This window comes from Peromyscus leucopus, chromosome 2 (genome assembly GCF_004664715.2).
Source record: "Peromyscus leucopus breed LL Stock chromosome 2, UCI_PerLeu_2.1, whole genome shotgun sequence".
Classification (NCBI taxonomy): domain Eukaryota; kingdom Metazoa; phylum Chordata; class Mammalia; order Rodentia; family Cricetidae; genus Peromyscus; species Peromyscus leucopus.
In genome coordinates, this window is record NC_051064.1 from 123,880,606 (window position 1) to 123,906,915 (window position 26,310).

A 26,310-nucleotide genomic window follows, 5' to 3' on the forward strand; every position below is an offset into this window, starting at 1 on the left:
GAAACTGACCCTAGAGAGTGCTGCTGTAAGAGAAAAGCCTCCAAATGCACACTTACTCTTCATGTGCTTAGGAGGAACAGCTCAAGTCAATTTTTTTCTGAGGAACAGTGGCTACCATGCACCTTGTGTTGTACTTTTAAGATAAGGACAAATATAACTTAGATGGCCTGGAACTTGAGAGGCTTTGGCCTCACTCTCTCATGTGAAGGGATTATGGGCATGTGTCCCACCCCCTGCCCTAACCATCAACAATCAGAAAGTATAGTGGAAGGAAAAAAAAAAAAAAACACTTTTAAAACACTATTTTATCGTTTTACTTTCAATTTACCATGATGAGGAATAGCAGCATGAATAATTGTAATTCACAGGAGTCTCACTTACACAACAAGTAAAATATAGCTCTCTGAAAAGATGAAGATAGGTTTCTTCTGTATCCCAGAATCTAATCAATAAATATTGATAAATATTGATAGGTATAATTCAGCTATTATTTGGCTTAAAAGGGCTTATTGGGAAATGTTATCATTTTTACTATTTTCTACAGAGAAAATATTTTCCTGTTTCAAATAACCCTGGACTTTTGAATTATAACCTGTTTTTATGTTTAAAAAAATTGTAATTCACCTGCAATACAGCTTTCTGCTCCTCTCCACATGTGCTAAAGATTTCACCACGGTGACTGAACAGTTCATCCATTGAATCTTTGTGTCGGATGATGTCAATGGAGAAAGCCTTTGAAAAGTAAACTGCAATTAAGCCAAGAAGGGAAAGGACCTGCCCTGTACCTGAGCTGGTGAAACGTCAGACACAACAAAGTAAACGGCTTGCTTTAAAAATACATGAAAAGCGTTCTTAAAGGTTGGCTTTTACCTATCATTGATGCGCATCTTTAAAACAAAAAATAATTTTCAATGCTTATTTTCAGTTATTTACAAAAACATTTCCTTCATAATCACCCAGGAGATTGTTAACTATTCTTTCTTGGATTCAAAGGTCTACTTACCCTTTGCTACAAAAGAAACAAACAGAAAATATTTTCCTCATTCAAATCAAGCATTTATAGATTAATTTCTATCATCACAGCATGAAACCATTAACTCTCTTGTGGTCAGGACACGGGGCACACTTGGGCTGTTCTCTACTCACCTTCTGGACCTGCAGCTGAGCAGTGGTCTGGTCTTGTTCTAGACGAATTGGACCAAGTGCCATCAGCTTTCGCTTTGTTTCAGCAACCCATGCTAGTTCTGCGTCAGCAGCCTGCTCGTACTAATAGAGTCAAGGAAATGAACAGTTACATACAGCCAAAGTCTCTTTCTTACAGCTGTAAATTAACCAACACCAGAAAGGCCTGGATTTTTAGAAACACAGGCGCACCTCAAAAGGTAAGTGAAAAACGAAACGATTTCCTAAGAATCACAAACCAACTGGAGGGCTCTTCAGCCGGTGGAAGGAGACTTGCTGAGCATGCATGAGGCTGTACAGGCTCAAGTCCCAGCACCACAGGCGGGGAACAGGGATGACGACACATGATGAAGATGAGGGTGGTGATGCATGCCTACAATTCTATCACTTGGGAGGCTGAGGCAGGAGGATCAAAAGTTTGAGGCCAGCCTGAACTACACAAGCATACCTTGTCTCACAACAGTAATAAATTTCCAAAAAGAAAATCACAACAACAAAAATATAGGAAAATTAGAATTCAACTTCTTCAAGAGAAGCTACAGAACTTAGGAGATGGCTGGTCCTCCATCAGAAACAGCAGTTGGAATCTTTCCAAGTGTGCTTTCTAATCAGGGAACTTTAATCAAGTGGTACTTTCTGTTAACCCTCTCCAATTCCAACACTAAACTGTAGTAATTTTAGTTACATTTGTTACTATTTATTATTTTAACTGATGAAAACAAACACTTGGGTCCAAATATATGAATATATCAGGGCATTTAATAGTGACCTGCCTTGGAGATGCAGGAGGCTGTGAGGGAAGAACCACTGCAAAAGGAAGAGGTCAAGAGTTGCACACACACTTCATTGTTTGCGGCCGATTGACCTATTTGTAACTACAGCGTAGCTGCAAATATGGAACGCTTCATGAATTTGAGTATCATCCTTGCGCAGGGGCCATGCTAATCTTCTCTGTGTTGTTCCAATTCTAGTGTATGTGCTGCCGAAGCGAGCACTATTTATTTATTTATTTATTTATTCATTCATTTATTTATTTATTTAAGGTCTTATGATATAACCTTGTGTATCATCATGCCTGGATATAGTGTTTAAGTATAAATTTAAAATGTCAGTAGACAGCTGAGTAGTATTAACTTGAAAGAACTTGGTCAGATAAAGAATGGGACCTAGAAGAATCCTAAACTCAATCACAAAAACTAAGAACGTTCTCTGTATAACTATTGATCATTACAGTTCTCTAATCTTTATAACCTTTTCTTCCACTGTGCTAACTTCTGTTTACTTTATTACCCTTTATCAGAAATGCTTAGAACCAAAAGTTCCAATATTTATATAGGCAACATTACTGGTTGAGCATCCTCTAGATTTTGGAATATTTCACATTTTTGGATTAGGGTTGTTAAACCTATGTTTAAAGAGAAAAGTAATGTACTGGACATCATGGAGAAGGCTTATATCCTAGCACCCAGGATGCAGAAGCAGAGGAATTAGAAGTACAGGGATAGTGAGTTGGAGGACAGACTAGGCCACACCAGACTGTCTCAAAGTACATGTATGTAGAGTGTGAGTGAGTACTCAGTTTCCCAAGCATAATACATTGTAATTGAAATTAGCTGCAATGATTAGGGATAATCCTAAAGACAAATGAGGGATATAGCTGGAATCATACAGTCTTCATGGTTCAGAAAACATTTATCATTGTGAAGCCAGGAGTCATCCATTCACTTGAGTGTGTGTGTTTTGTTAAGGCATATTAATAGATGCATGGTCAGCTGATGTGACAGCAGTGCCTCAGGTTAAACAGGAGGAGCTTGAGTTCAGGGCCAGTCTGGGTTACACAGTCTGTCTCAAAATATGAAAGGGGAAAAGTACACATCCAGCTACAGAGAAGAGTAATTCTCTCCCCTCCCTGCCAGAAGGCAGAAGGAAAAAGGGGGAAACATGACCCCTGTGTTTACTAAAGGATTCTATTTTGGGTGACTATGCTATTTTGGTTTGCATATTTGAAGTAATTATAGTTCTTGGAATCTTTCCCTTTTCCATCAAATGCTGAACACACCTTTACCCCCAGCTTCCAGGAGGCTGAGGCAGGCAGAATTCTATAAATTTAAGGCCAAGTTGGAGCTACATAGTGAGATCCTGTCTCAAAAGGGGGAAAAAAAAAAGGGAGGTGTGGAGGCTGGGCTAGAGAGAAGGGCACAGAGGTTAGGAGCACTTCCTCTTCCAGAGCCCTGCACAGGGTGGCTCACAACCATCTGATCACAAGCCCTCTTCTGGCTTCTTTGGGTATCAGACATAAACATGGTGCGCAGACATGTGTGAAGAAAAAAAAATCCATACACATAAAAGTTAAAAAAAAAAAAACATCTTTAAAAACAAAAAGCCTCACTCATGTAGGTCTCTTCTTGCAAGTTCTTCTCTATTCCTAGATCAAACCTCTCGCCAAGTACTCTCCAGTACTGAAGCACGTTTGTTGTATTGATTTTGATCTCATTGTTCTTCCTGAACCTGTACTCACACAGGTTTTAGCACTGTATCCCACACATACCCCACGACCTAAAACACTAAGGCGCAGCATTGTAAACATTACCTGTTGTGATCTCTGAATAGCAGCATCAATTTCATCCACCCGTTGTCCAATAGTGTCACTGACCACTTTGTACTGCTCGTTCGCATCAGACACAAGTTTGTCCAGCCCTTCTCTGGCTCTCCAGGGCACCAGCTCTAGGAGAGCATGGCTCACCTCATTTACTGTGTCCAACACCAGCCTGTGCTCCATGACCTCCTTCTTCAATTCCTAAGGAGGGAAAAGTTTTCAGGCCACACCTTGCTAAATTAAGCACATCAGCAGCGGAGCAGTGGAAAGCGCTATCTCTACCACATATCCCAGCAGGGCACTGACCTCCTTCCTTCAGCTCTTTTTTTCCTTGCATCACATTGTTCAATCATTCTGAAACCTGACTTTAGACTTAGCTGATGCTTACTTAGAACTGTCTGCAAGACTTGAGCCACATTGTCTGTGAGTAAAACAGTGTTCCTTTTCCTTCTTTTATTTAATGCTCCAACTGTGAATGGACATTTAACCTAATGAATAGCTGCACAGTATTTCTGAACATCAGAACTGCATCTGATCCTGCAGCAGAATCAGAAGTCACAAGGAAGCACCGCCCCCCATTTACTTCTTTTATTTGTTTTGTTCTTACTCTTTCCCCTTCCAGTGCCCTCATCCATCTCCCTTGCCTCCTTTTCACTTGCTTTCTCCCGGTCTCCAATAGTGCCTCCTTTTACAGAATAAACAGTGGAGGTCAATTAGACAACGTAATACAGCAAGCAAAGTTCCTAGGGACTTGGAAATTGACTTCTTTCTTCTTCAGACTATAGTTTTATCCATGTCTTTTTGTCAAATCTTACTGTCATGAGAACAGAGAAAAAGCAGGAGTACGTTTGGTTTAGATGTAAGGTAAAAGTAAGGAAACACAATTCAGACAAAGATGAAACCTCTTTCCTTGTTGCAGTGTAAAATGATGGCTTACCTTCTGTCTTTGCTGAAACTGGGGTATTTGCTCCCCTGTGGGAGACTGTCCTCCACTGGCTGCCAGCTCCTCCTCCACTTCCCTCAGCCACCCAGTTAGTTCCTCATATGTGGAATGGAACTTGGTGGCCAGCTGCCGGGCTTGTTCTAAAGTTCTGAGGGCCTTGGAGCTAGTGACTGTGATTTCTGCGTAACGGGTCTTTATTCCGTCCAGCTTCTCCTGGATAAGTAACACCTCCTCACCTGTGAAGAACAGCACAGCACTGCTCACACCAAGGAGCTCTCTTCAATCTTGTCTTTAAATTGGAGCTTAACTTTCATAGACTCCTTGCTATGGTGCTGACTTATAGCCTAATATCCCAAACTGAGGGTTAACTTGAAATAAACCTTAAACCACATAAATCACTTTTAAGATTAAGCTCTAAATCCAACTGCAGGTGTTTCCATATGTTCCCAAAACTTTACAGACAATGCTGGTATTCAATGTATTGTCATCTATAACCAGATATAAGATAACTAAGTCTTCTGGTTTTCAAAAGTTTTAGCAGGAAATGAACGCGTAACCAACTTCCCTTGAGAATACTGCAATATATTCAATAATAATTGAATACCAAGTTTCTCACAGACCAAGAGAAGAAGTTCATGCTTTCATGCTGGGTGCTTACGATCTTTAAGACTACAGAGGTGGGGCTGGTGATATGGCTCAGAAGACCAGGGTTTGGTTTCCAGAACCACAGAGTGGTTTACAACAACCTATAACTCCAGTTCTAGGGTATCGGATCCAATGCCTTCTGGGAGTACCAAGCACACAACTGGTACACACACACACACACACACACACACACACACACACACACACATATAGGCAAAACACTCAACACATAAAATAATCTAAAAAATCGTAGAGGTCCTAAGGGGTACACTTTTCAAAGTACCTGTAGTTTGCTTTAGAAGAGCCTGACCATTTTTAATAGCTTGATCTACATTCCTCTTTCTATTAATAATTTCTTCATTTAAAGCCTGAAAAGGAAAAAATAGCATTAATCTTAAAACTATGGCACAACAGAGAAAAGAAATGAGAGAGCTCTAAAAGAGCATTTAAAGAGGTGAGTTAGCAGTTTTGTTTAAAATCAAATATTTGATTCCTTTGGTTCTCTTAGGTTACTCTCTATTTGATTATTCAAGACAATTAAATACTTTATAGGCAAGCTCTCTTTTAGGCTGGATGAGAAAAGATTTAGGATGAAATCAGCTTTACCAATCTATCAGTATTAAAAGAACACAAGAATGTTAGAAATAAAATACAGCAAAAATGCCCATTATGTCCAAAATAAAGAGACTTCATAAAAGTAAACAGAAACACAGCTGAAGAGATGCTCAGCAGTTAGGAGCATGTACTTCTCCTCCAGAGGACCTGAGTTTGATTCCCACCACCACCATCAGGCATCTCACATCCATCTGTAACTCTGCCACACAGATCTGACACTTTTGGTCTCTGCATTCACAGGCACATATACACAAAGACACATAATTTAATAAAAAAAAAAAAAAAGAAAGAAAGTAAGAAAAGGCTAAAACAGGAACATTTTATAAGATGACATGGAATCCCTGGGATTTCAGAAATGTTCCTGTTACAACTACATGACGAGATCATGGGTACCATTTAGAATGTGTGGTTTTGTTACAGTGTGCTCTCATCTGCTCAAAAATCTACCGCTACATTACCCAATGATGTAAATCACAAGTTGCAGGTGAGATGGGCCTTGACTCTAACCTGTATGATCTTCTATAATCATCAGCTAAGCTTGTTAAATACAAGTATTCTCACGGACCTATCCAAAAAGAATGAGTACTTGGCACCAATTCAACTATGCACTTATATGCATAAACACACTATGCGCACAATAAAGGTGAAGTGTTTGGAATGAAGGTGAGGGGAGAGAAATTAAAAGAAAAAGAAATGAAGAGAAACACATATCAAAATGACAAAATAATTTAGTAACATAACTATAAGAATGAAAACACAAATACCAGGTGGTCGGCATGCTGTTTCTGCAGGACATCCTGTCTGTAATCCTTTACGAACACTGTACTGAGCTTGTCCTCAACCTCTGCCAGCCAATTGAGCACCTCCACCTCATCCTCCCCAAACAGTCTAGCGTTGAACAGCGCCTGCTCAAGCAGGGTTGCCTTCCGACAGCACCGGTCTTGAATCTCACTGTATCGGGCCTGCAATGAGTCTAGCTTTTCTGACATGATACCCTGTTCTGCAGGACATGTCAGGGAGGAGAGGGTCTGCCCAATTTTAACTGCCTGGTGCACATCTGCTGCATGGTTTTCTATTTCTTCCTCTAGAGCCTGGAAATCCAGATGGAAAAAAATGAGTAACAAAAAATAAATAAATGAATGAAAAGCAAACATGAAACAATGACTAACAACAAACAAGAGAACAAATTAAAATAAAAATCCACCTGCTGTGCGTACGGCAGAAGCACTGTGAAGAGTGCCACCTAAGTTGCTTTCCCTCCCTCTGCCGTAAACCTATTAACCAATGTCTACGTTTACTCCAACCCAACGGATCTTTTCCAACTAGTATTTGACCTTATCTTAAAATAAAAACTCCATAAAACAGTTTCTAGGGAATGCTGCAGTTTTTCAGTTTCTAGTTCCAGTTCTGTGTTTCATCTATCATAACGCCTTCCCACCTTGTGACGAACGATCTGCTGGTGTATTTTGGCAGTCTGAGTGCCAACAGGTTCCGAGTTAGCAAGCTTTTTCTCTGTGACAGATAAGAAGTCAGAAATAGGCTCAGCTGTCTCGTGGAATTGTTTGGCCAGAACCAAGATATCTTCCAGCTGTTTCTGCCTACACAAACACACAAAACAAGTTGCTCAGGCAGAAAGTCATGCGGGGTTAAGTCCAGTAAAAGAGCAGTCTTTACCAGGCATAGTTTCAGTGCCCACAGCAAACAGAACACACTCTGAGGAGAGCTGCTTTACAGCTGGAGTAGTTTTCACTGCATCATTTCCCACTGGCCTTCTCTAAGGTGAGTAGATAAGTATCCCTTGATTCAAATAGAGAAAGCTAACCCTGATGGCTTACACAAAGACTTCTCCAGTCACCTCATGAGTAGAGTAGGATAGAAGGAGATCTTTTAGCCCTCCTCCTTAGATCACCTTCCACATATTACAATGGAATGTAGCGTGTGCACCACAAGAACAAACAGCCATGATAAATAAAACTTAAAGGAACCCCAAATCAACTGTCTTCATGTCTTACTCTACCCTTGCTATCTCTGCACATGAGTGAAGAGAATATTTGAAAACCAAAGCAGTAAGTAATTTTATGAGCTAGAAGTCCCTCCACAGTTTCAAAAATCCAATTAGGCTTCTGGTAATTTCAAGCCAAAACTATACTATGAATCAAAATTTAAGACTAACACCCGCCCCCCCCCCCACCACTCTTACTTCACAGGTCATTTGGAATCTTAAATCTTATATGATATCCACATTAAGCTTGGATTGTAAGTATACTATGCATTACAAAGGGGAAAGAAGCCACCTTAGATAGAACCTGGTAATAACCACAGATCTGTATGAATACCAAATTAGTAATGAAAGGCCATAATGCGGGGTTTGGATGATAAGAACAGACTGAATGGATAGCTATTTTAAAAGGCCTGGAACTACTGGGGCATGTAGCTGAGTAGTCGAACTCTTGTCTAGCATGCATGAAGTCCTAGGTTCAATTCCTAGCATTGGCAAAGTAAATAAGATGAATAAAAATAAAAAGACTTGGGATTGTGTGATGTATTTCAGTAAAACTTTACTTAACATCTGCTTTATCCAAGCTACACTTAGCAAGCCTATTTCATGTTATTAATTTACTTATTTTAGATGGAAAATATGTATGTATCTCTTGAATGCAGATATATTTAACAGTATCACAGACTAGTGCTTGAGGATACAAAAAAATCAAATATTAGTATAAAATAAGAGAAAAGAAACATGACAAGTTTCAATTATAAACATTAAAATATACTTTATATATATGAAAAGAAAAAACTGTCTCAAAAACTCAAGCTATCACTTGGCTAGACTGTAGGCATCTGCATCTGTTTTCTGGAGCAGCAACTCTGTGGTGACAGAGCCACCGCCCCCATCCAGCAGTCTCTGACATCAGTTTCTGAGAGTAATATGCGGGTTATCGCTAAACACTTATCACCTAGCAATAAAAGCCACTGAACACCCCCCAAAGCAATACACGAGTTATCCAAGAGCCTTTACAGCACTTCAGCGACTGTATCCAAACACAGGACAAAATAAGCCACACACACACACCCCCCAACAGGCCCCAAATCCCTTACCTGGCTGCTGCCTTGTTGAGGAGTTCAGTCCACCTGCTTTCCAGACTCTCCAGCTGCCCGGTGATTTTCTCTCTATCAGCCAGCTCAGCTGACTGTGCTATTCTGCCTCCTTCTGCTTGAAGCATATCCACTGTGGCTTTTCGATCATCTAGGAGTCGCTGGAGCAACTGTGGTATAAATGTTTAAGAAGAAAGGAGAGTAACAACACAGGGTCATTTGAAAATAAACTAAGAGCCAGTTGTAGTGGCACACACTTTTAAATCCAGCGCCAGGGAAACACAGTCAGCCAGCCTGATCTCCATAGTAAGACCCTAGCTTAAAAACAAAACAAAAAAACTCAAAACAACTCATCTGGGTGAATCTGAAGCTTAATTGAACAATGCATTCTTGACCCAAAAAGTATGTGATACAGTATAGTTCCTACCACCCCCACTCACTTCAGTTTTTAAGTAGCACCATGGCTGTCACTGTATTATTGACAGGTAACTTCCTTTGAATTAAGAGACAAATACATGACCCAGGAGTGGTGATGCACACCATTAATCTCAGTACTCCGGAGGCAAAGGCAGGCAGATCTCTGTGAGTTCGAGGTCAGCCTAGTCTACATACTGAATTCTTGGTAAGCCATAGAGTCTCAGAAAACAAACAAGCAAGACAAAAATCACTTAGAAAAATTATTAGGATCTGAAATGACAGATGTTGATTAGCTTAAGGCAGTCATTTCACAATGTATTACATACATATACCAAAACATCATCTTGTATGCTGCAAACATAGACAATTTCATTTTTTATTATATCTCACTAAAACTAGAAAAAAGCCAAAACTTCTTTTAAGATAAACATGGTCTATAAAAAAATTTTTCCCCTTGGTGTACATTCATTGTACCTGGTTATTTCTGAAACACGATCTATGCTATGTAATCAAGGCTAGCCTGAAACTCAAAAAATCCTACGGTCTCAGCCTCCCAAGAGCTAGTTTTGAAGGCATGTGTCACCATGCCTGGCACATTGAAACAGAAATAAACTAACAAAAACATAAAGAGGACGGGGGAGTTGGAGAGCTTAGCCGGTACAGTGCTGGCTCAGCAGGCGTGAAGCCCTGGGTCTGATCCCCAACACTGCCTAAGTCAGGTGAGGGTCACACTTAGAATCCTAGCACTTGGAAGGTGGAGGCAGGAGGATCAGAAATTCAGTGCCATCCTTAGCAACATAATGTTCCAGACCAGCAGGAGCTAATGAGACCCTGACTCAAAAAAGTAAAAGATTATTGAATTCTAAGCCATAAAAACATTTATCCATCTCCCTCTCCCTGGGCTTAGGAAATACTGTAAAAGAAAGGGAGGAAAGAATTAAGAGCCAGAGGAAGTAGCATGTGCGTGCGTGCGTGCGTGCGTATGTGTGTGTGTAATGCTGATGTCCAGACCTGACGTGCTCTTTCAGTAATGAAGTCTCAGCAGCTGTGATTGCATGTATAACATCCGTGTTAAGATTGGCCCCTGGACACCCTGTCACAGACTAGGAACGGGCTCACGGAACCCCACCCTTTCCTGAAGATCTGATACAGTTAATAGCAGATGGGAGAGGGAAAGACATTGGAAAGGAACCCATATTCCTGTAGACAGATTTAGTGACACTCACTAGGTCTCTCTCACACACACAAAGTAGGAGGGTGAGGTGGGACAATGGGGATGAATGAAGAGGGATGAGAAGGAAATGGAAGGTGGATATGATCAAAATATATTATGTACATAAATGAAATGTCATAATGAAACCCAGTATTATGTATAATTAACATGCTAGCATTAAGCAAATAAGACAAAAAAATATAGACAACTCATGCATGACATACAACACTATTCTAAATATTGCTGATCTTAAAACACGACACATGAGCAAGTACGTAACTTGCTCGGTCTAACAAATGCCACAGTAAAGCAATGAAAATCAGTTTCCACCTTCTCAGAAGAATCCAGTGTAGGTTACGGTTCTACCGAGACTCTGGGTTGTCTGTCACTGTGCATTGCAGTCCGCTATCTGCATCCCCACTCACCTTCTGTTCTTGGATCTGGGCTTTCACCACTTTGTACTCAGCAGATGGAGGCTTCTGATTGGCTATGAGCTCCTCAGTGTCTGCCAACCAGCTGAGCAATGGCTCTAAGGCATCTTGAAATTTCCCACAATGTAACAAAGCTTCCTGCAGTTGTGCAATTCTTTGTGCAACCTGTGCCACAAATATGGAGAGCTCAGTAACAAGAAAGAAGAGAGTAGTATTTAAACTACTACTTATTCTTTTAGTAATTACAGACAGCAACACTCAACTTTGTTGGCATTTAGTTTCAAGGGAAGTCTTAGGTTTAGATGTCTCTTTTTCATCCTTTCCAGTCTTAGCATCGGAGTTACTTACTCACTACTCACCTTTTTATTCAGTGTATTCCATCGAGTATTGACCTCCTCCATGTCATGTTCCAGACCCTGCACATCACAGTTTTTTCCTGCACTCTGAATTAATCCCTGGCCAAGTCCATTCACCTGCTGCAATTTCACCTGAAGAGGATCCACTTGTTCTTTCTGAAACATCTGGAGAGTTGCAAAGCAAAGCAGATTTACTCTAAAGGACATGAAGCCTTTTACACCATATCTGGTCATTCTCAAAGAGATTCACGACCTCACGAAGGAGGGCAAGGAACAAAGAGGAAAATGTAAGCATGAGAACAGTGAGGTACCAAGGGGACACACGGATTCATGTTTCAGTTACATGTCTTCTTATTATCCTCTTAGTAACATACACTCAGAGGCAGTTACAGCACTATTTAGGTCTTTAACCTAATGACTCAGTATCTTCTTTCAAATCAGTTCTTAATTTTTAATGCTAAAGCTATAGGGAATAGTGAAGTGTTAGTCTTAAAATACTATGAATCCAGAAAGGGAAGGATGTTATCAAATTACAAGTACTTAAGATCTTGGAAAAATGCAGGAGACTAGCTGCTTGACCAGTGACAACAGGCAATGTACTTTTCTGGCTAGTATGAGTAACTCAATCAGTTAAAACAAATCAACAGTGTGAAAAATGCAAAGCTCATAGCTTAAAACCCCTGGGGCCATTTAACTCCATTCTGTTTCATGGCCACAGACCACATTCAATCATCTTGAAACAGTACTCCCCTGTCTACAAGAAGAAAAGCTCCATGTGTGCTGTGGAAGACACAGAGATATAAAATACTTTAAAAAGATGATATCATGGATCGTGCCCACCATGAAACAACAGAATTTAAAAAACAATGGGAATAAGTGTAGTAAGTCATATGTCTAGTTTTCTCTACTACAGTTAAAACTTGGACATTTCTAAATGCAACAGTCAGAACAAAAAATGGTCCTTTTGAAAACTGGATGTAAGCAAGCCTATAATCTCAGCACTCAGGTGGAGATACAAAGATCAGAAAGTTCAGCAGCAGCAGCAGCAGCATAGAGAATCTGAGGCCTTTCTGGAGTACATGAGACCTGTGGTGATATATTGTGTACCCTAGTAAAATTTACCTGAAGATCAGAGAAAAGAACAAGCCACTAGATTAAACATAGATGCCAGGCAGTGGTGGCACACACCTTTAATCCTAGCACTCAGGAGGCAGAAATTGGTCTGGATCTCTGAGTTCAAAGCCACCCTGGACTCAGTCTAGGAGAGAAAACATGGCCAGGTAGTGGTGGCACACACACCTTTAATTCCAGTACTGGGAAGCACACAGGACTTTAATCCTAGGAAGTGATGGCTGAGTGGAGAAAGGTATATAAAGCACAAGGAGACAGGAATTAAATAAAGGCTTTTCAGGCTGAAGAGTTGGTGAGGTAAGAGGTGGTGGCTGTGGCTTGTTCCTTTGTCTCTCTAATCTTTACACATTTACTCCAATATCTGGCTCAGAGTTTTTTTAAAAGACCTTTTAGAATTTGAGTTACAGAGACCCTATCTCAAAATCAAAAAACAAAACAAAGAAACGCCAAAACTTTAGTTTTCCCACACTTTTGCCAAATTCATAGTCTTAAGGGAAAGAATGACAAATATTTATTCCAAAGAACTGGTTTCTCTCAATTGCTGTATTTTACCAGCCTGCCTAAATATACTTTTCTTTCATTCTCTTCTATACAAAGTTCCTTGTTTCAGAAAGAGGTGTGTCTCTGAAAGCCAGAGCATGACAGAAAATGGAAGAGGACAAGATAAACATAACAGAACTGAATGCTTAAGACAGAGTGATGGTGTTCTACAATAGACCATACATCACACAGTGTATGGAATCTTATTCTAAAGAAATGCCTATGGTTGGATAAGTGAATCGGTAAAGACGGAAAGGCCCAGTAAAAACTGAAAAAGGTCGGGAAGGAAATCACCAGTACACTTCACTTTATACTACAACTTGATCATATCGTATTTTGTTAGGCAAACTACAAAGAATTCAGCTTCAACAAAATACAGTTCTCAGAAAAAAAATCCACAAGTGCCACCACATATCTCTGTTCTGTAACACTAAAGATATTAATCTGAAGAAAAACCAAGAAGAGTGAGGATGAGGACAGATGAAGGATATTATGAGGACACAGGGCTCTGGTTTATTAATGATGGTGAGGACTAGAAATGGAGGGACAAACCAGACAAGAGGCAGGCAGATCTCTGGGCCAGCCTGGTCTACAGAGTGATTTCTAGGACAGCCAGTGATACACAGAGAAACCCTGTCTGGAAAAAAATAACAACAAAACAAAACAAAACCAAACAAAACAAAAGGAGGGACAAGGAGGAGAAGGCCCAGAAGACAGAAGGTATTTAACCACACTGAAGGGCTCTTTTTACTCTATCAAATCAAATACATTCAAGCTATTGTTTAAGATTTGTTTTTATTTGTGTGTATGTGGGCACTGGTGAGAGCTGTAGTTACTTTTATCTTTGGTGGTATTGCATTTCTGTTGGAATTCTGGCTCATCTTTTCTTGATACTTTTCTTCTCTTTCTACTCTTCTTTACCTCAGAATGGAGGATGTTAGTCAAAAGGCTTCCTCAAAATTCTTATTCATTCATTCATTCATTCATTCATTCATTCATTCGAGACAAGCCTTACTATATAGTTCAGGCTAGCCTAAACTCATGATCCTCCTGTCTTAGCCTCCTGAGTTCTAGGTAATTGGTAGGTGTACATCACCATTCTTGGCTATCTCTTTTCTTTTAGTGTCCTGCGTGGGCAATTTAATCTATCTATATCACTTGAATTATTAACTCTGATAAATACTTATGGTTCTCAATTTAAATCTCTCTTCTAAGCTTCAAACCACACATCCAACTGCTTTCTTATTATCTATTTATATACCAACCACTTACAGGCACCTTGAACCTAACTGTTCCAATGAAACAGTATCTCTCACTTTCCCATCCCTTTACATTTATTCCTTCCTAAATCAAACCTTAACATCTGTTCTTGAAAACAATAATTTACTACTGTCCAGTTTGTACTTAACTGTATAAATCAGATTCCATGTCATCCTGGATAAATGATACACCTCCAACAAAAAATCTATCAACAAGTCTTAATTTTACTTCCACAGTATTTCTTCACTCTATCCAACTGTCTCCCAATCCACTCTGTCAGTTTATAATTATATACTTACAAGAGCCACTGCTGTGCTTCATATCAGCCTCCCACATGCTACTGTAAGGCCCACAAAGGCAGGCACTGTGCCAGTTCTATTCACTGCAAGAGGCTAGATCTGGCACAAAGTTGATGCTCAGTAATTATTTATTTCCTGAATGAATGACTCCTTGTATAGAAATTGCTTAAGGGAAAGCAAACAAACCCATGACAGATCTGCCTATCAGCTGGACATTCAAATACTGAATTGGCGTTGAGACGAGCCCCAATTTTTGCTTAAAAAGACTTCCTTGGCCAATTTTTATTTTATGAAAGCCCTACTTTGTATAAGAGGCTGCCCCCTCGTCCTCTGAACTTTTGACTGTAAGTCAGACTGAGGGAACCTACAGGCTGGGGGTTTAGGTAGCTGGGGCTGCTCTCAGTGGCCCAAGATCCCAACACAGAATCAACTAACATTTTGCTTCTTCTAATCACACTCTTATTAGTGCCTATTATGAAATTTATATATTAAAAGAGAACAGAAAGTTTATATTTTTACCTAGGTATACACATGTGCATTTGTACATGCATAAACATACAAGCTCTGAAGCCTTTTACTCTAAATTCCAGGTTATGATCACTTGTTGAGTTCTAAGTATTTATGCGTAGAAACAATAAGTTCCTTTGCTTCTAAAAATCTCCTAAAAGCCAAGTATGGTGATTCACACCTGCACTATCAGAACTCAGGAGGCTGAGGTAGGAGGACTCCATAGCGAATTCCAGGCTAGCCAGAATAGGTCCTGTCTCAAGACCCACACATACCAAAAAACTCTCTAAAAATGTATAAACTGGAACTCACACAACCTTGGGTAAAACAGGTTTCTACTTCCTGCAGTGCTACAGATGGACCCGGGACTGTGTGCATGCCAGGCAAGTACTCTACCAGACACATGTCCAGCTCTGAAAAACTTCTTTAAAAATCCAACTAATGATAATTTCAGTAGTGTTTCTCTATCTTGCCTCCCCATCCTCATTTATAGCTCAGTGTGCCCCACAATTATATAGCCCAGGTTGGCCTCAAATATCCCCTCCCCCAGCCCCCAATAACCCAAATGCTCAAATTGTAGGTATGCACCACCATGCCTGGCTTCAATAGGCACTGTCAAAATAGCCAGGCGTGGTGGTGTATGTCATTAATCCCAGACCTTGAACCACAAAGGCAGAGGCAGGGAGATCTCCATGACTAGCTTGTCTACATAGTGAACTCCAGGCCAACCAGAACTACACAGTGACACCTGGCCTCAAATAACCCCACTTAGAGAAGGAGTGGTGAGGTGGCACCATTTCTTTCTCCTGTCATTTGCCAGGCAGTACTTTATAAAACCAGGATCTCCTCTACCTGGAAGGGTCTCAGAGACCTGCATTGAGGATTTCTCTGAATTACTCTTTATGCTGATCAGACTGGCTCTTTACGAATTAATCCCCTTTCACTGATTGCTGCTATAGGCTTTATATCAGAAGTATTTCATATTTCAAGAGTGCAAGAAATTGTTCTGTCACTGGCCTACTGTTCTAACTTGAGAGGTGACTGCAATCTCAGTTCAATCCCACATTCTACAAAGTGTAGCAAATTCTAACTCGACAGGAAGCTACATTACAAGATAACTGTTGACCTCAAAGGGAAACAACCATCACCCAGTTAGGCAAGAGGATTTATAGCAGAGTTGGCAGCTTGAGGGACACAATCAAAATTATGTAGCTGGGTGGCGGTGGTGGCACACACCTTTAATCACAGCACTTTCCAGGCATAGGCAGGTGGGCCTCTGAGTCTGAGGCCAGCCTGGTCTACAGAGAAAGTTCCAGGACAGCCAGGGCTACACAGAGAAACTCTAAATGCACTGTCACCTTATCCTCACAATCCTCTGAGGAATCTTGAGTGAGAAGACTCGGAACACCTAATCTTCCCAGAGTGGTTCAGAAGTACTCAGGTCTCACTCAAAGCTCAGTGTGATTCAGCCTAACTGTGTATCACTAAGAAACATGAGCTCTCTTGGTTTTAAGAAACAGGCTTGCTACATTTTTTCAAGAGGAATCACACTTTCCTGCTCATAAGTTTTTAAAAAGTAAAAGGCTGCTGTGCAATGGTGTCGTACATCTTTAATCCCAGCACTTGGGAGATAGTGGATCTCTGTGAGTTCAAAGTCAGCCTGGTCTACAGAGCAAGTTCCAGGACAGGAACCAAAACTACACAGAGAAACCCTGTCTCAAAAAGCAAAACAAAACAAAACAAACAAAAGTAAAAGGTGTATTTACAAATGTGTTACTTTGGGCTCCAGCATATGCAAGTAAAAAAGGAGTAAAATTTTACACCAGAGAAAATTAAGATACATTTTCCCTCTAAAATCATTAGAAAATTTAGAAACAAGTTCAAGAGCACAGAATTAACAAAAGGAAGGAGGACCTATGGCATTACTAGTTACCACCAAGTGAGAGAAGTTCCAGTTCTTCTCTCTAGGCCTTCCTGCCAATGAAATGAGCAACAATTACCTCAGGAGAATTTAATCCATCAGTTGTAGCCAGAGGCACTTTCCCATGTAGCACTGGGCCAGGCATCTCTTTTATTCCAAATGCGGAAGGATCAAGGTCCTCTTTGACCCACATTTCAGGGGAGGAAGGATCTTCAAGAACAGGGGTTTCTTCTGCAATGGGCACTGACTCAGTGTGGGTAGCTCCTCCCGGGAAGGGCCCACCAGGGGAGAGCATCTCCTCCACAGCAGGCACTGTAGTGGCTGGAGTGACAGGACACTCTGGGATGGGCATACTAACTACTTGAGTAGGAGGCTTCTCTGGGGTAGGTTCCTCAAGAGTCGGGGCAGCAGACTCCTCCGGCGTAGGCCCTGCAGGAAGAGGAGTGCCAGGCTCCTCTGCAGTGGACGCTACAACTGTTGGAGCACTGGGCTCCTCTGAGGTGGGCCCTGCAAGAGTTGTTATGGCAAGTTCCTCTGGGAGGAACACTGCAGCAGCTTGAGGGTCAGGCTCCTCTGAGGTAATGTCTTCACCTGTGCCGGGCACTGTAACAGTCTCCATTGGGGGCACCGTCCCAGATGAGGCGTCAGTCTGTTCTGGGGCTGATAATGCAGCAGCTGTAACATTCTCCTCTAAGATGACCACCGAAGCAGCAACTGGGCTGTCCTCATCGGGGAAAGACACTAGGGGAGCATCTACAGCGGTCCCCTCTGAGGCAGGGGCGTTGACAGCAGGCACCTCTAGGGCAGACACTGCCACAGCTGAGCTGTCCTCTCCTGGCACGGGCACTACAGAGCCGAGCACATCGTCTCTCACGGCTACTACAGCAGGTGGGGCAGCCTCCTGTCGGCTGGATCCCCATCCCTCTGCACCTGGTGCAGTGTTACTGGCTTTGGTGACTTGTTCTTCTGGAAAAATGTTCAGGGTTGACTCTAAATCTCTCATTTCCATCTCCCCTTCCTGTGATGACGCCATACTCAGCTCAGGTTCTCCATCATTCATGGTTTCTGCTCCAGCCAGCAGGTGCAGACTCAGAGCCCCCGACTCTGGAGACTTCCTCTGGAAGTTTCTAAGAAAATGTCCTGGCGCTCCATTCTCTAAAAGCTCTCTTGTTTCACCATCATCATCACAAACTTTCTCTGTGGACAACTCACAAGGCTCTACACTTCCCAATGATGTTGGATTGTTATTTTCTGGATTAATTATAGCTCCTTTTCCACTTTCTAAACGAATCTCATCTGTTAATAAATTTGAATCAGATGATAACACCTCTACTTCAGGTCCTGAGGTAACATCTTGTTCACAGTTAAAAGCAAAACTGAGAGGCATCTTTTCCATATACACCTCTACATTTCCTTTAGTCTGACTGCAGTCTACCTGGGACAAATTGCCATTTTCTTTGGCTAACTCAGAAGCAATAAAGGCTGGCAGTTTTTCTTCACAAGAGGCTCTGGGATCAGAGTTCAGCAATCCTCCTGTGTCCAGCTCTCCAAGTGGCTCCAGATCAGCCAGAGACTTAAATTCCCCACCAATCTTGGGGCTAAAAGGCACTTTTTCACACTCCTTGCTAACAGTGGAAGTATCCCTCCTGCTATCAGGGTGAGTACTAAGTTCAATAGCTTTAGGCACCTGAGAAGAATCCAGGGCGTTACAATATTCACCATCTAATCCAGTATCATGGTCCTTTATCCTTACACTTACAAGACTCACATGCTGTTCCTTTTCTAAAGCAGCTCCTGGAAAATGACTAATTAAAAGAGAATCTTCTGCATCCTGGGATGGGGCCAGCCCTTCAGAAGAGGCTTGACTCAGCAGCCCAACTGAAGAAGTTACTCCTTCCTCACATAAACATTCCTTTTCAAGTTCAAGAAACATTTGCACAGAATCTGTGTCAGACAGCTGCTCAGCTTCTGTAGGGCACTGGCACCCTGAGATCAGCCCCTCTAGGTCCTGAGCAGTTCTGTTTTTCATCTCACTGATAACACCTTCACCTGCGGGCGCACAGGTGCAGTCAGCGGGTATACCCTTGGGATCCCCAGTTGGCTGCAGGTCATCAGCGCAGCAAACCTGGCGACAAGTTAGGTGGTCAGAGGTTCCCGAGACAGATGAGCAATTGGATCCAACCTCGACCACTGCCACTGTGTTTGCTTGTTCTCTTTCTTCAAAAACACCCGTCAAGCTCGTCTTCTCATTTGCAACCAGAAGACTGTTTCTTCTCTCCGACAATTTGTCTTCCTCCCACTCCTCCTCAGCCTCCATCATGATCCATCGCTCATCCTCCTCAAATTTTAACTCAGACTCTGTTTTTTCTCTCAGGCTAGGTGTTAGAAGAATATGTAATTCTGGATCCAATAGCTCTTCACTCAGGCAAGGAGAGAGAGGTGGTAGTTCCACAGTGCAGGCAGTGTCCCCAGGGGGGTGCTGCTTCTCACTGAAGCCTCCCTTAGAAGAAGTTTTCCTGGCCCTAGGCCAGGTTGCACTTGAGAATCTGTGCTCCTGCATTTCATCCGAGTTACCACTTGCGGCTGCAGCTTCACACTCCAGAGGCTGGAATTCATGGGGAGAGTTCTCACTGTGCTGCTGGAATCTGAAGTCCTGGCACTCTCGCAAGTTTCCATCCTGCACTTCTGGAATATCTACAGATTTGGACATGTGTTCCAAAGTTACAGACTCAGATTGAGGCTCTCTGTGGTCAAAGGGACCAGAACTTTCTGTCAACACAGAACTGGACTCCTTTTTCTCTTGCAAGGAAGGATTTGAAGCACCAGCTTCCGAGACTTCACTGAGAGAAGCCTCCATCCTTTCTGCAAATTCTGGGAAGTTAGGTGGCATGAAGGACTTCCACGATCTTCTGTTAACGTTATCTTTGCGCTCTGCATTTGGCCGGCGTCTGGGTGGCACAGGTGCTGACTTCTGCACATCACTGCTTAGCTTTAATGCATCAAATATTATTCTCTCATCCAGCTTCTTGCCTTCTGGCACTCTAGATTCAAAAACATTAGATGATGCCCCTAATGTACCATTGCTGGATATGGTACTTCCTTCCATCTTCTCCATGGTGCTTTTGGAAGTCTGATTAAGTTTTGATCCCTGGTCAATCTGTTCATTTATCCTCATAGTATCATATATAGACCGCTGTGGAACATAGCAATCTTCTATATAGCCATCCTCCTCTTCCCCTTTCCCCAGGCAGGTGGGGTTCCGCCTTAAACAGTCTGGCCTGCTAAGTGGCTTACCCATACTTTTTCAATAAAGATGAACTATCAATCTTTCAGAAGTTTTTTCCCCCGACAGGTTCTCCCAAAATACATTCTACACGAGTTGTAAGTCCTCTCACATGTTTATACTCCAAACCACCAACTGCATCTGCCTTCCAGAAAGATCTGGAAGTTCCAATTCGAAACCATTTTGGGAGAAACTAAGACAAACAGGTTTTTCCTCACAGGCTAGAAGCCTCATAATTGCAGGCAGACAAATGATATTATTTAATCAACAAGCATAAAATAATTACTTGTATGGCTTCTGGTTTTACTTTTCTAAAGAGCACTGCCTTTTCAAATTCAGTCCGCAAAAATCATTTGATATTGACAAGTCTTATTTGATATCTAGTTTCGCTCAATTCTCACTGAAGCTGAGTTGGAAGCAGAAAATTTATACCAATTATGTCCTTTAGTAACAATGGCACACCCTCTCTAGCCTTCAAGTATGGTCCAAGCTCCTAAGAATTCCTTTCATTTTATCCTGTGTTCAGCCCTGAAGAGTCCAGCTGGTCTGAATTAGCCATTCGTCCTCTCTAGTTGGGGTGTTTGCATTTGAACAGGGCCGGTCAGCGGATATTCCTGCAACTTTAAACACAGGAAGTCCTTCATTCGGGGCCAGCTTGGGGCTTCCTGTCTCCAAAACATCATGGCATTGTTGTGGCTTCCAAGCCAACACTGTATCGTGGCCGCAAAACAAGGCGAGCGGAGGCCCACACTGGGCCTTTCAGAAGGCGGGCAGGCTGCGGCAGCGGCCAAGGGGCTGTCTGAAGGACTCACTCAGCACCGCCCGCAAACCCGCGCCATGCCTCGTGCCCGGAGGGCCAGGGTCGCCTCACCGCAGCCTTGCAGGTGGCTCTCGGACGCGCTGGCCTCCGGTCTCGCACTCAGGAAGTTAGTTTATCCCTCCGGCAGCACAGAGTCCCGTGTCCTGTGGGCGCCGCCTCCCAGGCCGCCGCAGGTCTCCGGCCCCTAGCCGCCGCGTCGTGGGCTGCATGACAAGCAGTCGCCTCTTTTCTCCACCACGCCGCCGCTGGCCCTGCGGCCGTCCTCCCCGCCCGCAGCTGTCACGGTCCCGGCATGCAAACTTCTGGCTGGGAACAAAAGGCTTCGCTCCGGCCGCACGAGGGGGGCGAGCCCGCCTCTCTCACGCCGCGCGGCCCGCTCACCCGTCGCTGGCTGGAACTGCTCGGGTGGCGGGCGGCTCTCCTCCCCCTTCCAGCGCCGCCACTGCCGCCGCCCCGCCCTGCCCGGGCAGCCCCCTTGGAAGCCCGGGAGCGCGCGGCGCGGACAGCTAGGGAGGAGGAAGGGGGCGGGGCCAACAGGGAGCCCCGCCGGGAGGGGAGGGGGCGGAGGCCAGGATTGGAGGCTGAGGCGCCGAGGGAGGGGCGTCCCGAGGTTGGGGCGAGGGACCCCAGAACATCCCGCACCACCACCCCGGCAGCTCACTCCCTCCACACTCGCGGGCGTAGCAGAGTCCCCGCCCGCGAGGGTGAGCGGAGAGGAGCAGTCCTGGTCACGCCGGGCAAATCCCCTGACAAAGGAAAGCCCCGCCCTCCCAGCGCTGGCCCGGCCCCTTCGCCCCCCCCCCCCCCCCCCGCTTCTTTCCAACCCGCGGAATCCGAGCCCAGCCCAAGGGCGAACCCAGAAGGGGCGCCCCCGCCTCCCCCACTGCCAGCCGGTTGTGGCTAGGGCCACTCGGGGCCCCATCTGCCAGTAGAGACGCACGGGCTGGGGTGGGCGGTCTGCACTACCCCAGGCTCCGGCTCTGCCGCCAACGGTTGTCCCTGTATTTTTCCAATGTCACCTCTGGCGCTGACCAAAGAACAGTCAAGTCTTAAACACAGTCTTTTCTTGGTATCCCATGGAATTAAGTTAGACTTAGAAACCAAGTTATTGGACAAACTCTAGACACAGTTTCCCTTCTCAAGTATGTTAGATCATGGCCCATTGCGCCACCTGGACTTCTTTGCCCAGACTTTGGCGGTCTTTATGACCGGAAAATGGGGTTCGAGTTGGGGGGGCGGCGCGGCGTGGAGGACTAGCAGGAACAGCCCATGCCCAACACCTGGACTGCTTTTTTATTGCTGTGCACATCCAAGAAAACCTGAGCCTCCTCGGGGCGAGATGAAAAGTATGAGTCTGTATTTCAAGTCTCCAAAGAGAAAATTAATAGAGAAACGTGTTACACAATCCCGCAACACTGCTTTCTGGCTTTTAGAAAAACTACCTAGTGGCCCTGTAACTGTTAAAGTACAAAGAGCAACACAGAAGACTGCCTGCCAGAGGCAGCTCGCATCTCTATAAGGTGTAATACTTTACTCCTTTGTGATGGTCCCTCTGATTTCATGAAGGTAAAAAAAAGGTTAAAAAGAGAAAGAATGTCCAAATTCCTGTTGGCCCATGTGATCAATACAGATGGTAGAACTTATGAAAAAGTTATTTCCACCCTCCACACAAACTGTAAATAAAACCAGTCATTGGCATGTGGAGATCCAGAGTGAAGCCTGGAGTTAAGCCTTAAACTTATGTGAGGAGCCAGCAACTTCCTTGGCAAAATGAGGCACAGGTTGAAGCCACGGTCAGACTGGGCAAGTAAAACACAACTTTGCCTGGCAAAATGTTTCTCACTTCAAAAGATGCTGATCAATTCTACCCACTCAAGTACAAAAACTCTTTCCATCTGTAAAGGGAAGGAAGTGCTGGAACGTTCTAGATCATATTGTTTTATTCTAGATACCCTTGTCCTTAAATTTACAATTTTTAAAAGGGCTGTCTAGAATCCTGTGACCTCCTAGTCCAATAGTGAAGACACTAGAACACTCTTCTGTAAACACAGTGAAAAGAATAAAGAATATTTGATCTAGACCAAGTTCCAGGGGATAGGAGCAACATTAAGCATCTGAAGAGCTGGGACGTGGGAGGAAGAAAATTTGTTCTGAATGTCTCCTTAAACTGGCACACCAAGATCCAAGGGCAGATTTCAAACCATCAGTTTTCTTACAGTTATTCAAAGAATAAGGTATCTCCTAAAAGGGTGATTTTCCTGATCCCAAAAGGAGTGTGAGCAGAAATTGAAGCAGTCATGTGACAGAGCAATCTCAGGAAACAGATTCACAAATCTTACAGTTTGTTCAGGATAAGCTTTAAAGTTCCTTGTACCCCTTGCACACAGACCCACAGGGCAGATCAGCTTACAGACCTGATTCTTCACAATTCATGGAATTCAGTCAGGTTTTAATTTTGTTGTAATTATTCAATACAACTGGGAAACCCCAAAGAGGACAGGATTAATTTCACTAGCCAGTCTTCCTAGCCAAATACATTCACCAAGTGTTCAGATATCCTAACAGACTGTGTAGCATGCCAGGGCCCCTCTGGTTAGAAGAATCTGAGGAATTCTGGCTCTGGACTTAAGGGTGGGTGGTTATCCTATTATAAAGAATGATCTCGATGTGGAATCACAGTCTTCACAGCCAGAAATTCCTTTCCTGTTTCCTCACCAAGTCAGGTGCCAAACAAGTCAGTTTTTTCCTAATTAACCCCTCCCCACACCTATCTACCTTGTTTTACTTTTCTCATCAATGTTCAGATAAATAAATGTAACAATCTAGCAACCAAGGTTCAGACTCAAATTCCTTATCAGTTTTTGTCATATTCTATTTAATTAAGGTATAAAACACTACAGAAAAACTTCCTAGAAGGTTAAACAGAGCCTCTAGAGAAGACTCCACAGGGCAAGATGGCATGTGCCTTATCCTCAGTCTTCCCATTCAGGAAGCAGAAGCAGATCTCGGTGAGTTTGAGGCCATCCTGGTCTTCAGTGAGGACCCAACACAGACACACACACACACACACACACACACACACACACACACACACACACACACACACACACACACACACACACACACACGACTCACCCAAACCAATTGTCCCACCCCTTCAAAAATAACCACCAAGAAGCCTCCTAGTTTTGCTCCTTATTATCATTGGTGTCTGTTAGAAGCAAGGAGATAAAGCACGGGGTAGGCCTCTTTTCTTTATGTCTTATTTTTTATCTGCTCATGAATTTCTCTTGAATTTTGGTGTGTGGAATTCTGCCAGTAGCCATCTGCATGAAATAAGTACCCAATTCAGCATTCACTCTCTTGTTGCACTGATAGCTCTAACACAAAAAGCATCTGTACATTCCACATGCCTGCTAAACTTTTGAGGGAGGTACCCGGGGAGCTCCAGAGGACCTCTTCTGATGTTTTCCCACCCTGAAACCACAAATGGATGTGCTCAAGCCACGTTTCAAATTAGCTTCCTGTTAGTTGATTACAGAGCTCAAAGAATCCCCTACACATTTTGAAATTCCCAAAGAACAAAATTTGGTGTCAGATTTTTCTTCAGTGAACCTAGAAGAAAGAGTAATGTTGACTCTTCTAGCTTCTTCATGCTGTCTTCCTAATTAAAGTGAGCTGGGTGGAGTCCTCTCTGCACTCATACCAGCCCCTTTCAAGTTTTGGATCTGGCATTGCCTTTGTCTGCCCAAAACTGAACTGCCAGCTTACCAGGGCAATCTAGAGACTCCCACATTTACCACACCTCAGTGAATAAACTGCCTTTCATCTACCTGACAGGGGCTCTCTCTCTCTCTCTCTCTCTCTCTCTCTCTCTCTCTCTCTCTCTCTCTCTCTCTCTCTCACACACACACACACACACACACACACACACACACACAGGATTCCTTGAACAAAAGTAGACACAGGGGACTGGCAAAATGCCCTCCATCTTAGCAAATCTAGACTCCATGAGCATTACTCAGAGTTAAGTGGAAACTCCACAGTATTAAGTTTGTGCCTGTTGGGCACCAGTAACTACCATGCTTTCTTTGTGTTTTTGTTACTATAAAGATAGCACACTCAGTGTGGCACACAGATGAATAGAATATGGTATGAACTTTTTTTTTTTTTTTTTTTGTCTTAAATAGGAAACCAAGGGTTTTGAGGATATTGGAGTCCTTGTGTCTTCCTGAACTCATAAGAAAACTTTCCACCCACTTTATAGGAACTCCCATGACCCCTGAAAGCACTTTGTTGCTTATAGACTTTCCTAAAGACAGTGTATTGATTCCTTGTTTGGATTAATGGTTAGTTACCAAGAACGAGATGGCAACAAAAATGGAGAGCATTTACAAGTTAGAAAGACCTGTCGGAAGGTAGGAGACAGGAAGGCAAGAGGAATCAGAGAAGGCTTCATGGAGGGAGCATTTGTTCATCAGGGTATTTATTATTGATTTATAGGTAGGGTCTCATGTAGTTCAGGCTTGTCTATGTAGTCCAGGATGACCTTCAATTTCTGATCCTGTTGCCTTCACTTCTTGAGAGTGTAGGACTTAAATGTACACCACTTTCCCTGGTTTATGTGGTGCTAGGAATGGAACCCAGAGCCTTGTGCACGCTAGACAAGTGTTTTAGCGTTTTAACAACTGAACTATATCCCCAGCTCACCACATTGGGACTCAGATACATAGAAATGGTAGAAACAAGTATTTCAAGTGAAGAGCTAGAGATAGGACAACATTCTCTTTATTCTTTTGTTCATTTGTTTTTTGAGACAGGGTTTCTTTGTGTAGCCTTGGCTGTCCTGGATCTCGCTTTGTAGACCAGGCTGGCCTCAAACTCACAGAGATCCGCCTGCCTCTGCCACCTGAGTGATGAGATAAAAAGTATGCACCATCACCTCCAGGCCATTTTCTTCTTCTTAAAATAGGTGTTTGCTATGTGACCCTAGGCTGCTTCTATCTATTGACAATCTTTTTGCCTCATCTTCAAATGCTGGAATTTTAGTATGCT

The 26,310-nt window shown here is 43.1% G+C and overlaps 1 protein-coding gene and 1 non-coding gene across 2 annotated transcripts in view; both read right to left on the reverse strand.

The window, feature by feature from the left end:
• The window catches only part of Macf1 (microtubule actin crosslinking factor 1), a 339,831-nt gene that overhangs the window by 41,134 nt on the left and 272,387 nt on the right, over positions 1-26,310 (reverse strand). The window contains exons 60-68 of the mRNA XM_037203340.1: positions 11,498-11,659; positions 11,133-11,303; positions 9,081-9,247; positions 7,420-7,579; positions 5,650-5,734; positions 4,716-4,957; positions 3,773-3,979; positions 1,147-1,266; positions 625-732 (exon numbers count right to left, since the gene is read on the reverse strand). Coding sequence (XP_037059235.1) covers positions 625-732; positions 1,147-1,266; positions 3,773-3,979; positions 4,716-4,957; positions 5,650-5,734; positions 7,420-7,579; positions 9,081-9,247; positions 11,133-11,303; positions 11,498-11,659 — 1,422 coding nt within the window. The remainder of the gene's footprint in view (positions 1-624; positions 733-1,146; positions 1,267-3,772; positions 3,980-4,715; positions 4,958-5,649; positions 5,735-7,419; positions 7,580-9,080; positions 9,248-11,132; positions 11,304-11,497; positions 11,660-26,310) is intronic.
• LOC114681176 lies at positions 2,071-2,177 on the reverse strand. The gene has a single exon (XR_003732871.1). It is a non-coding gene; the product is annotated as a U6 spliceosomal RNA (small nuclear RNA).